The sequence below is a fragment of the Empidonax traillii genome, unplaced genomic scaffold, assembly GCF_003031625.1.
Source record: "Empidonax traillii isolate 1590-97213 ecotype Southwest subspecies unplaced genomic scaffold, ASM303162v1 scaffold520:size1094406, whole genome shotgun sequence".
Classification (NCBI taxonomy): Eukaryota; Metazoa; Chordata; class Aves; order Passeriformes; family Tyrannidae; genus Empidonax; species Empidonax traillii.
Window position 1 is genome coordinate 615,798 of NW_020955713.1, and position 13,166 is coordinate 628,963.

General features: G+C 46.9%; 1 protein-coding gene across 2 annotated transcripts in view; it reads right to left on the reverse strand.

The window, feature by feature from the left end:
- The window catches only part of EXD3 (exonuclease 3'-5' domain containing 3), a 277,268-nt gene that overhangs the window by 168,435 nt on the left and 95,667 nt on the right, over positions 1-13,166 (reverse strand). For both annotated transcript variants that reach the window (XM_027896917.1, XM_027896918.1), the window contains exons 6-8: positions 5,946-5,999; positions 5,331-5,470; positions 4,464-4,564 (exon numbers count right to left, since the gene is read on the reverse strand). In XM_027896917.1, the coding sequence (XP_027752718.1) occupies positions 4,464-4,564; positions 5,331-5,470; positions 5,946-5,999 (295 nt within the window). The remainder of the gene's footprint in view (positions 1-4,463; positions 4,565-5,330; positions 5,471-5,945; positions 6,000-13,166) is intronic.

Genomic DNA, 13,166 nt, shown 5'->3' on the forward strand with positions numbered 1-13,166 from the left:
ACAGGGAAAGACTTAACCAAAGCCTTCCATGGGGCTTCAGTGGCTACAACCATCCCACTGGGAGCCAGAAAGAGCAGAAATGGTCACAAAGAGCAGGAAAGGGAAAATTTTCTGCAGCTTCCCTTGAATCAGAGTCCACAGGGAGAAACCAATTCCTTATCCCTCTCCCTGTCCCACACAGGGCATGCCCAGGGATTATAAACTAGGAGAAGAAAGAAAGATCTCTGGATACCAGACCCTGGGATCAGAGGGTGATGGGTTGATGTCCCATTAGATACAGCAGCTCCTCAGAGTCCCCTGAAGCATCACTTCAGAATGTGAACATTTCCATCTCAAACATAAAAAGTTAAAGCTGTTATTTTTAAGTTTATCTCAGACAGTGTGACAACAGACCCTTACCCTCCAAGGATCTGAGGAATTTATTGCAACTATCACACAGGATATTGTCCCAATAAATATGGTGATCTTTCCTCTGGATATTATCCCAATATCTGGAGGAAAAATCACCAGCTCATGGAAAGCAACACTCTCTAAAGAACATAAGATCAAGGTAAAAATTAATAACATTCCCATCTAACTCAGAGACTTCAAAGCACTTCAGAAAGAACCATGGCATGACTACTCCAGGCCACCCGAAATCCACTGAACATTTTTTCCTTTGAGCTTCTAGAGGAAATATCCAAAGCAGAAGCTCTGGCAGAACTGGGGGTTGCAATGGCCAGCTATCTGCGTGGAAGGGACAGTAGAACACAGGTGCACTGGAAACAGTTTGAAGGCACTAGTGACATATTTTATTCTGATGAAGCAAGTGAATTGAGTTTTACTCTGGTTTTCTATACTTTATTACAAAAAATAGAGAAGGACTAATCAAGAATACGAGTACAGCCTGGATAGAGAAGGGATCGAGAAAAACCCTGGGGAGAAGGATTTGGGTGTGTGGGTGGATGAGAAGCTCAACATGCCCTCACCATGTGTGTTGGCAGCCCAGAAACCCCCCATGTCCTGGGCTCATCCCCCAGCGTGGGCAGCAGGTCAGGGGGGATTCTGCCCCTCTGCCCCCTTTAGGTGAGACCCCCCTGCAGAGCTGCCCCAGCCCTGGGGCACCAAGACAAGAAGGATGTGGAGCTGCTCTGGAGTCCAGAGGAGGCCACAGAGATGCTCCAAGGGTGGAGCCCCTCTGCTCTGGAGCCAGGCTGGGAGAGCTGGGGGGCTGTGAATTCCCAGCCCTGCCTCACCTGGGCACATGTGGGGCTGTGAATTCCCAGCCCTGCCTCACCTGGGCACATGTGGGGCTGTGAATTCCCAGCCCTGCCTCACCTGGGCACATGTGGGGCTGTGCACAGCCCTCTCCTGCCCTCTGCTGCCCCGGCCCCGCCTGGAGCGCGGCAGCCCCGGTAGGTGGATGTGTGTGTGTGTGTGTGTGTGTGTGGGGAGGGGGGGAAGGGGGTCACACAGACGGAAATTGCTTGTTGAAACAAACTGATAACCCGGTGCTCAAGTAAAAGAAACATTTCTCTTGGTTTATACTAAAAAATCTTTTAAAAACTGTGGTAAAAGCATTCAAACCTTGAGGTGCTCAGCTCACCTCTCACGCTGCTACAGCACAAGCACCACCGTTAACTGGGCACTCAGTCCCCGTCTCCTCTTCCTGTTATTTGCTTCATTGGCACAGAGGCACCAAGCCCAATATCTGAGGATATCACACTTCTCAGAGCGGGATCATTTCTACTTCGAATCCCAGGAACTGTCAGTGAAAAACATCCCTGAGCTTTCTGCGTGTCCCAGCTGTGCAAAACCACAGCAGAGAACAGATTCAACCATGTCAGCCCTGGGAAGGGGCTGCTCCCTCACCTCTGAGATCTGTTTTGACTGAAACTTGTGTTTGCGAAGTTAACCTCACAGGGTCTCCAAAGAGTATTCTGCAATTAGCTTGAAAAAGCTACAGGCTCGTTAAACCAGAGCATGCTGACCCAGGTGTGAGGAAAGACTCTATAAACCTCAATTTCCTCAATCACATACCACTTCTGCCCAACTCCTTCCTTCCCCAATAAGGGTAATTAAATGGAATCCACACACATTTTATTGGGACACCTTTGGGACTTGGCAGAAAATCTCCCACTCACCACACCCTCTTAGTGAGTTAACAGGAACACAGCTCTGAAAAAGCAGAGGAGGACTAATCAAGGAGGATGTTTTTGGTTTTTTTTCCTCCTGAGGTTCCATATCCTTTTTTTTTTTTTTTTTTTTAATTGGGCCACGTCCTATCCAGCTCTGGAATGTAAGGCTGGCAGTTCCCAGGAGTGTTTCAGATCCCAGTGGCTCATGGACACCTCAGCCTGGCACTCAGTGTGATTTACAGGGAGTGGGCAAAAGCGATCTCGGAGAGTGAAATCTGAAAGTCGATTCGGAACTGCAAGAATTGAGTCACACACAAGTCTGCCTCCTCAAACCCAGAAACCCCATCCTCCTCCAGCTCTTCTCACCAAAGCCACTTCCCTCTCTGCTGCTGCTCTCAGGCTCCCACAGCGAGGAGGAGTCACAGTGAGGAGGGGACTGAAAGCAGCAGCAGGAGCTGCGGCACCAAACGAGCCCCCAGCCAGGTGAGGTGACAAGAGGTGACAAGAAATGTGAGCTCTGCCTCACTGCAAGCTTTTGGGGAAGCTGCTCAGAACAAGAGTCACGAGGGGTTCCTTCATCTGTATGTTTTGCCCAATCTGCTGCCTTCTTGCACACTACTTCATCACAGTCAGACCTCCTTCCACCAGAGAACGGAGAAAGAACACCCAGAAATTCAGCAGAAGGGAGGGGAGAGGTGGGAAGACAAGGAAAGCCACGTTGTTCCAGCCAGCATTTCCCAATTCAGTTCCAGCATGACCAGCACTAAGGCAGCAATTCCTCTGCAGGGCATTCATCCCTTTCCAAAGCACTTCAAAGGAGACTGACAGCCACAGCTCAGCAAAGTGTGAATTCTTGCTCATAACTGCATGTGATCCTATGCAAAAAATAAACACCAATTTTCACATATGGCACTATGACAGTCATCCAGTGCTGCTTTTACCTGCCCAAAGTCTAAACCAATTATCCACATCCCCTCTCACTTCAGAAGAGGTGGGCAGCCTTCTCGAGCAGGGACTGACCCTGCCCTGCAGACACTGCAGTTTGTCTGGAAGGGCAGGCAGGAATGGGATCTGTATCTGCCTCGAGGAACCTCCTCACCAGTGAATGGTTGGGGAGGACCAGCAAGATTTGGCCATTATTATCAGCAACTACAACATCTGGAAACCACCAGCAAGTTGAAGCAGACTGCATCCCACAGAGTGCACCTGAGACCCATACCTACATGCTCCTCTCCTGATTTTTCTTTTCTTTAATTATTATTTCTCAGGATTTTGCATGTGAACAGTTATATTGCCTAATCTCTACTGTTATATCATACCCTTGGCAGACCTTTCATAAGGAAAAGGGAACAACTCAGCTCCCTTTACAGATCATCAAAGACAACACAGTTGACTGAATGCCCAACCTTGTCAAGGAGGAAAAATTACTGAAGATTAGTGAGCTCCTGGGAAGGTTTTAATTTCTAAATAAGTCCCCCCCCCATATGTCTCAGCTTTCACAGCAATGTGCTATATTTAATTATATCTTCTTCTACTCCATTGAAGGTTTGCAAGGTTTAAGGTGCTAACTTCCGAACACCATTCTGAAGATGGGAAGATTAATATGCAATAGAGTTGCTGACAGGTGTAATAAGCCCACAATTTGTGGTTAGAGAACACTTTCAGTGCAAGAAAAGAGAAGTGCATATCTTGGGTTGATGATGGAGAGCTCTGCAGGGTAAAAGCTAAGGGTGCACCTAAAGGGGTCTGATGCAAGGTCCTAAAGGGAAGGAAAAATCAACAGTCCCTGCTAACAACCAAAGCAAAGCAGATTTTGTGAGGGAACTGATATCTGCAGGTGAAGCAGATCTGTTCAGTGACAGAGAATGTACCACTTTTAAGGCTGTGGGAGCCTTAAAATTCCCTACCACCAACCCTAGTTTATACAAAGAATACAAAGGGCTCTGAGGCTCCTGCTTCCCAAGGGTTATCTCCTCCCAGCTGATGGAACCAGAGCTCAAGAAAACAGATCCCCAATGAATAATGACTTGCCTCTTATGTGAGAGGAATGGAGTCATAACTCAGAGTTGACCATGGTGTGTTTATGCAGAGCCATGCTGAGGTCAGGATTTATTTCATATCATGGCAGAAACAGCTTATTAGTCACCAGCACTTCATTCTTAGACAGCACAAAGTGATAATTCCCATAACTTACCAGCTTTGTTTTTCAGGATCATTAATTAAACCCTGAAACTCCACAAGATAAATGGCAGCAGAAATTCCTTGATCAACACGGAAGAAGACAAATTGACTTTGTGTGTTCTTTATTGTTGACATAACTCCACAACATGTTGCAATATCCCGTACCTGGATCTACGTGGAATCGGTCCAGGAGCCTGAAGACCAGCTTGCTGAGTGTTCTGTGGTTAAATTTTTCTGGTTTGTATCTGGACAGGCCTTGATATGGTCTGTAACAACATCAGAAATACATACCTGTGGTATCACCTAAAGAATGTTTCCCAAATAGCAGATATTTAACAGCAGAGGGATTGGGGTTTGCTGGTGTTGGTAAGGACAAGGTACAGCAAAAAGCCAACAGTATAACCACACAAATTTCAGTCAGTGACTGAAGCAAGTCCAGAAGTTCATTTTAAAGAAAGTGAGCAATTCCTTCTCATCTTTTCTTCAGAGCTAAAACTGCAAATATTGGAGCTACACCGTGACTCTGACTGTGCTGCTGGCTCTGTGACTGACAGGAGTTATTCTAGTGAGAGGCAGGTCAGAAATTAAAACACACACCACCATTTGACAAGCACATGAACATTAACCACTTGCATCTCTTGTTTTTCTGCCACTTCATCACAGTATTATCTTCCTTGCCAAACCTGTACAACCGATACTGAAACTCACCCTTGTCTGCAGCAAAGCACAAGAGGCTGATTGCTCCAGCCTCCCTGTGATCTGTTCTGCTCCTGCGATGTGCTGCACAGCTTTCACTGCGCTCCTGCTCCTGCAGGAACGGAGCATCTGTCAAGAGCAACAACTCCTCTATCCTGAGGGCCAGGGCGCTTGAGAAGGCTCTGGCACAGACACCACAATTTCCCCTTTCTCAGCTAAAGGTCAATATTTTGCACTGCCTTACGCTGGGACACGACTGCAGACAGACAAGCAGGGAGCACACAGCGCTCTGCCAGCACCTTGGCCCCTGCTCAGAAAGACAACAAGTGTTTCTACCTTGTGACGTCTCTGATGTTGACACCAGGATCACACCACGAGTCCAGGATCTGCAAGAGCTTGATCTGGAGCTCAGGATATTCTCCCACATAATCTTCCACCACATTAGCTTTATCCTGGAGCATCAGTGGGATGCACATCTAGAAGAAGAAATGACCTCTGATTGCCATGGAGCCCACAGAAGGCACGGAGAGGGTCCATGACTAAATCCTGTACCATTCCCCGCATCCCACACACAGGGAGCAAGTCCCGACCCCCTGCTAAGCCCACCACTGCTGCCTATGAGAGTGCTCTGATGTTTTCAACACAAATATTAGCAAAGCTTCAATGCAGCAAAAGCACTGACCTCCCTCCCAGTGCTGAACACAGCAAGGATTTGTTGTAACAGAGGCTGCAGCCAGAAAAACAAGAGCAGGAGGCTGGCATGGAGTCTAACAAAATACACATCTGTGCCTAACCTGGATGTAAAAGCACATCATCAGTGCAACTGTTACTTCTTGGGAATGAAGTAAAGCCTCAAGTGAAAGGCAGCATGACTTGGAGGGCCCTGATGGATGTCCTGCTGAACAAAAGGTGGATCTGATGACAGAGGAACCTGCAAAGGAAATGACTCACCTTTTCCACATCTTGGTCTGGCTGTAATTGCAGCTTAATACTCAGTATGGCTGCCTAGAAAATATAAATAAAAAAAGGTGTGTATTTAGAAGAACCCCACAGTGGATAAATGGGCTATTATACACATTTTTAATGTGTTAATTATTTCTGTTACATTGTCAAGCACAAATCCTGCAAACATTTGGTCACAGACATTCCACTTCCAAATGTTCAAGAGCACTCCTGGCAGAGCTGCATATCATGATTAGCAACATCTCCTGGAGCAAAAATTAAAGATCACGTCGTCAGGGAGAAAGAGAGAAAGTGAAGCGCTTGGACAAAGCCAGCTGAGATGGTTACTTCCCATCAAAACACCTGAGCCAGCACACCTTGCTGAGCCTTTGAAGTTCTGTAAAATAGTTGGATTTTGTGAAAGCAACTCAAGATTTCAAACACCCTGAAACCAAGAGGTTTCAGTTTTCCCAATTCCTGTGTCGCTCCACACCCTGAAAGCACCAAGGGTCACCATGGGCAGCAAAATGGGAAGAACTGTATTTCTCCCTTTGGTGGGATTTCCAAATCTTTCATAAGCCAAGACCTACCACATTCACAAATTGCCTCCAAATCAGGATCTTCTGCAGCAAGGAACCTGCTGGGGTGAACTGCAGGAACTCAGGCTCAGGAGAACTGGATCAGCCTGTCCCATCCCAGCTGGGGATAAGGGGAATGGATGAGGCTCTAACTGTGCACTGCTTGGGAGGCACAGACACCAATTAGGATTTGCAGTAGTTAATACTGTCTAATTTCTGAAGTGTGTGTGAACACCTGGATCTCAAATACACAAAAGCACATAGAGGGCTGCTTTAACACAGTGCATTGTGCCAGTAACTGCAGCAGTAAGGGCAAGGAGCCTTTGACACTCTGTGTCTCAGTGCTGAAGTGGGAACAAGGCAATGAGGAGGATTTACAGAAGTGTCCTTCTGCTTTGCAAAGTGAGGCTGTATTTCCCAACTGGTTCTAAGCAGTGTTGAAAACACTAACCCTGCCCTCTGAGTTCACAAATGCCTGTTTATTCAAATATGGATAAAACCAGTGTGGTAGGGCTTGGAGGAAAAGTTGTTCTCTTCCACAGATTTCTCTGCTCTCTGTGATGGATTTTGACATCAGAGAAGGATGAGGAAAATTATGGATTTGTCAAAATATTTGCATTTTAGAACTGTGTTATTTGTTAGAATGTAGAATCACAGAATGGTTTGGGTTGGAAGGGGTCTCTAAAGCCCATTTAGTTCCAATCCCCTTGCAGTGAGCAGGGACATCTTCATCTGGATCAGGGTGCTCAGAGCCTCCATCCAGCCTGACCTGGAATTCTTCCAGGAGTGGAGTATCCACAGCTTCTCTGGCAACCTGTGCCAGTGCTCCACCACCATCACTGTAAAAAAATCCCTTATATCCCTTATATCTAACCTAAGTCACCCCTCTATTAGTTTAAAACCATCACCCCTTGTCCTGGCCCTGCAGGCCTTGCTAAAATGTTTGTCCCCATCTTTCTTATAAGGGATAAACATTTCTTACATATTAGGCCTCCTAATATGTAAGCAAACATAATGCAGTAACAGATGTGCCTTTCCCCAAGGAAACACAACCCCCACCATTACACGTCACACACGTGAAACCTTTCCAGAAAGATTTAACCAAAAAAAGTACCCCGAGCGGGAGCAGGCACACACCTTGAAATCCAACTTCTGTGATCCCTCCCAGCATCTGAGTGACACCTGAACTCAGCCCATCACTGGCAGCACATGCTCTGCAGAGCCAGCCAAGCCCCACAGACACCTCACAGCTCATTTGAGCCTTGCTCACGGCACAAGCCCTGGATTATGTCACTTTCTGGGGAATTCATGCCTGTGTTTCATCCACTGCACCACAGACTGTGGGTGTGCAAAAGCAGAGAACCAACACACATCATGGAAGTCCAGCTGTTAAATCCTTCTGTCCCAGCTAGCAGCTGGAAAACATTAGTTTTTTATGTTGGGTTTGGGTTTGGTTTTAGGGACTTTTAGAGGAGTTTTGGTTTTTTGAACACTGTAAGTCCAGGCTTCATTCCCAAAAATCAACAGAGGAGCTTTAAGTGACAAAAGCAGGAACCACCATTAATGCAGAGACTGCTACAAACACTGAACAGAAAGGTACATGAGCATTGTTCAGCCCAACTAAAGCTCAGCCAAATCTCTTACTCCAGACTATTCCACCTCTTAGAGGCCAACAGCTCCTCTGCTCCACAAGCACCAAGTTCCTTTTCTCAACTTATCAGCGTAACATCCCAAAGTTCAAACTTCATTCTCCACTGTAGAGTGATTATTCTCCACCTCTAGACAAGGTGAAGGGTGCTACTTCTGATTTGGATCTGAAGAAGGGGCTTGGGTCTCCAAAGCTTTGGCAGCTGGTTTTGTTCCCCTCTCCCCCCCAGTTCCTCAGTTTGCTGAATTAAAAGAAATAATTTAAAAACAAAGACTTGCAACTCTCCAAACCTTGTTGAATTCACCATCTGATCTCCTGAGCACCTTTACTGTGCCATTACCTTTAATGTGCAACATCCACCGGTTCCCTAATGGCTCTTTAATGTTCAGATTAACCTAATTAGAGCCCTGTTATCTAAATGGCAGAGCTTTATCTCCAGCTCTATTAACTGTACAGGTGACTTAATCAGATGAACATGCACGGTGTCAGACTGGGCTTTGGTTGGATATTCCAACCTGTACCAAAGGGTGGAGATGTAGGTGTAGATGTTCATTTGTCCAGAGCATGGAGAACCCTCACCTTCCCACCCCAGGGCTGGCACACCCAGCCCCACCACGCTGGGGCTGAAGGACAGAGGAACTTCAAGCAGACCACACACAGATTCATAGAATACCTAAGGCTGGAAAAGATCTTTAAGTGTACCAAGTTCAACCATCAATCCCTCACCACCACCATGTTCACTACTGAACCACGTCCCCAAGTGCCACATCCACATGTTCTTTGAGCAGTTCCAGGGATGGTGACTCCACCACTGCTCTGGCAGCTGTTGCAAAGCTTTACATAAGCTGCTTTTTAACAGCAATTTACACCCTCCAGCTCAAGGCAGTGATGGAGCAGCCAGACCAGTTGTGCTGCTGGCAGAACCTTCCCTCAGCAGGGAACACCAGCAGCCTTGTCCACGCCTGGAACTGAACGTGGAGGAAGAAGCACGACCTGGGCCCCGGGAACAAGCACCAGGCTGGATCGCAGGGTGCAGTTACACGGGCTGGCGGCCCAACAGGGAGGACGAGAGAGATAACATCAGCGTGTTTACAATGGGAATAGTAAGAGAAGAGATATGAGTAACTGTAATAAAGATGAAAGCGCTTGGCAGCTGTGTCTGTGGTCTCAACTTCGAGCTATTTTAGGATTTTGTTTTGTTATTATCGTGTTTTGAATTGTTTCACTCCACAAACAAGTTTTGTGTAAAACGACCCTATTTTTAAGTCTGTATATAGCTGATAAGATCTCCAGCAAAGCAACACCTCATTCGCAGGCTCATTCTGTAGTTAGAAAACAAACACTTCAACGAGGCTGCAATGAAGGGGTGAGAATCCCCCTCCCCACCCAGACCCCGCATTCCCCACCTGCAGTGCTGCACTCCCAGGTGGCAAATCCCATTCACCCAAGTGTAGATCCTCAGGCTGCATCAGCGGGGCAACACAAATCCTGAGCAGCGACACAAATCCTGGGCGACACAAATCCCTCCCCACTGCACCAGCTGACCATTAGGAGCAAAGAATCGAGCTAGGATGCAGGAACGTGGGGAAGCTCCGGGAATGCTGAGATACTGGAGGCTTATCAGGGTCTACTCACCCCCCCAAGCTCCACAGAGAATGTGTTACTGTAGTGGCTAGTGGTACAGGGAGCCCTTTCACAAAAATACATTTCATACACAGAGAGTTACAGCAGGTAATCTAATAACAGTAATAATTAGTGTTATTGCTGCACCTAACAATATTCAACCTGCACTAAAACCCCAGGTAATAACAAACAAGGGGAAGGCTGATCCCTCTCTTGCCTTGAACCCCCAGGTGTACACGGGAGAGGCATGTGATGAAGCCACTGCTTAGTACCAGAGAAAAGCTGATGGCCTGTTGCCTGATCCAGATCCTGTCAAAGCTCCTGAGTCTTCTCAGCCTCAGGGAGCTTTGGGTCATTCTTTCACTTAATGATGGTGAAAGCAAAAATCCTGTTTGGACATTTTGCAATAGTTTAGTCTCCCAAGGACAGACACCTAAAATACAGCAGAGGGCTGGCTGAGGCCGGGGGAGATTCAAAGCTACACTGAATTCTACCTAAACCGTGTGAAGGTGCAGTGACCAAAGGAGGGGGAAGTTTCCCAAACCTGACAAGTCGAGGCCCAGCCACGAGCACCAGCCCACTCCTCCTGTCACGCGATTGCAACACCAACAGCATGGGAAAGTGGGGAGTGTTTCGGGCTGAATGCAGGGCCCAGAGCACCCTGCACCAACAGCTGATCCTCTCGGCTTGTTTTGAATGCAATTGGCTCTGTCTCATCTAAAAATGACTATTCTTTCCACGTACAGCACGAGGTGCAGGAAGCCACACAAGATCTTATCTGCAAGGGCATGTGCACTTGGGTGGTGTCTACACTGACAATTTAGGCAATTTTCCCACAGTGGGGTTCACATCAGAAGAATAACCTCTTCAGTAGAACTGCTTGGAGTGGTGATGCACGACAGATACCAGTGGTTTCTGATGACTCCTGTGTTACTTAGCTCTGCTTGCAAGCTGGGACAGCACAAGGGTAAATAAGTCTGTGCCTGACTTAGTGCACTATTTCTGAACCAACGGCAAATGAATTTCTGAAAACCCATAGAATAAACCAAACAACAGAGCCAGACTTTGCAGAGGAGGATCCAACATCACCTCCAGGAAAATCACAGTGATCAAAGCTCGGAAAATGGCAGAAATAACTGAGTAAAAGGCACACCAGGTATTAATCATCGGGCACATCTGGTTTGTGTTTTGGAATCACTCATTTCAAACTTGTGGCTCATCAGCTTTGCTGGAGTTCTGAGTGCATCCCTGCACAGTGTATGACATCAGGTTTGATGGCTGATTGCTTCCTGCTCAAAGGGCACTCCACACACACAGCTGGCTGAGGTGAAGGTCTGCAGAAACGAGGAAAACACAAGATTTCTAAGGTCCACTCTCAAGGGACCATGAAGGAGTGAGACCAACTACATGAAGCAGGGACAGGTTACTCCTAACTAAAGAATTTGAGGTGGAGAAGTAAAAGTCAAGGTTGGAATATGCCTGTGCATAGCTGAGGGGAAGAGGCAACTGAGACCAACACTTCTGTGATTTGTCTTCTCCAGGTCACTCAGCACTTTTAAACGGGGTTTAACTGGTCAGTGCCCCCTCGAGCACTCCTTTGGAGCACTGCCCAAGGCTCCTGTGGGCTCAGGACCCCACCTTCCCCAGATCCACACTCCCTGCACAGGGTAACATTTCCTCGGTTTTCCTATCCATTATGGTTCTTAATTTAAAAGAAACAAGGAAACTCAAATGCACAGGCTTTAAAACACAGCAAAAGTTGAACAAGCCTTTGTATAGTTGAGGTGGTGAATGGAGGGAAGCAGCAGTATCAGAGACATTTCCCTGGCCTGATAACAGCTCAAAAAAAGTCAGAGTGAAGGAATCCAGAATCTGATCAATGCTAACACTGATCTCTACTGACAGATCTGCAAAGATACATCATGTGCACTCCAGCACTATGTATGAAGGAGGACTACAAACACCAACACCCCTAACTGGGTGTTCAAAGCACCACAGCCCTGAAAGTGAAGGTCATGGTGGGGATTGAACTGGTCATTGTTACACCTTTGAGTATTTGAGTTTAACTCTGATCAACCACCCTTTCTATTACATCTGCAGGAGCATGCATTGCTGACAAAAACGTGAAATTCTCTGTCTAAACAGCTTTTTCTCTGGGTACATATTTTGTGGCAAATTTTGACAACTGAACTCTAATAGATAACCCACGTTATCTTAACTGAAAGAGCAAACATGAATCAAATTTAACATATGGAATGATCCTTCCTTATATGTAGAAATTAATGGATGAAACACTAGTAAAGAAAATATACTCTACTTTTGAAAACAGAGAAATCTGAATGGGCAGCAACCGAAAAGCCTGTTAAAAATAAAATGCTACTAGCTTCATCCAATATTCTTGTTTAAGAAGTGATGAAGGGGAGAGAATGCTGCGAATCACCAACACAGAGAGGCTGGAGTGGGAGGTCTCTCAGGCCCAAGAATATTTCTGGTTGTCAGAGGCTAAAAAGATTATTTATTGTTTCCTTCCTAAACCCAGCTCCACTGCCACCTGTTCAGAATTTACTATAAAGCTGTTAAACAAGACGAGAACTTTGATGCTGACTGTGAAAACAAGTTTCACTGTATCTGACCCGAGCAGCACTCACTGCTGATCCAGAAGCAAAGGAATTTGATTTTTTTCTTTAAGCACAGCTATCTTTTTACCTTTATAAGCTGTTTAAAAAAATGTAAATAAAATAACTCAGTGGACAATAGAGGGCATTCATCCCCCAGAAAGACAGCCGCCACCCTTAGACATGAAATATCGCAGCACATTAAGTCATGAGACCCCGCTAATCAAAGCTGACAGGGCCCTGAATGTGATTTCTGCTGAGACTTAGCGATATCATGGGGCACTGAAGCATGCACAGCCTGCCAGACTGCCCCTGTTCATATGACAATGGCTTTTATTCCCCAAAGGGGCCTGCGAGTGACAAGAGTCCCCTTTGTCTCTGGGCTCCCGCATTCGCAGTGCAAGAGAGGTTCATTCAACCAGCCCCAGACACTCTTTGAAAGGCTGAAGTGTAACATAAGATGACCATGAAACACTAGCTTGCCTTCTGCCTACCCCTCATTCTTCTCCAGCACAGCCTGGCCTATTCAGGGCCTCTCGCAGCCCGCTCGCGCTGCATTACCCCCGGTCTGCTGAATCCCCGCATTGTCCCGGCCCCGGCACCCAGAGCCCTTCCCACACACATCCCCAGCACCCAGAGCCCTTCCCACACACATCCCCAGCACCCAGAGCCCTTCCCACACACATCCCCAGCACCCAGAGCCCTTCCCACACACATCCCCAGCACCCAGAGCCCTTCCCACACACATCCCCAGCACCCAGAGCCC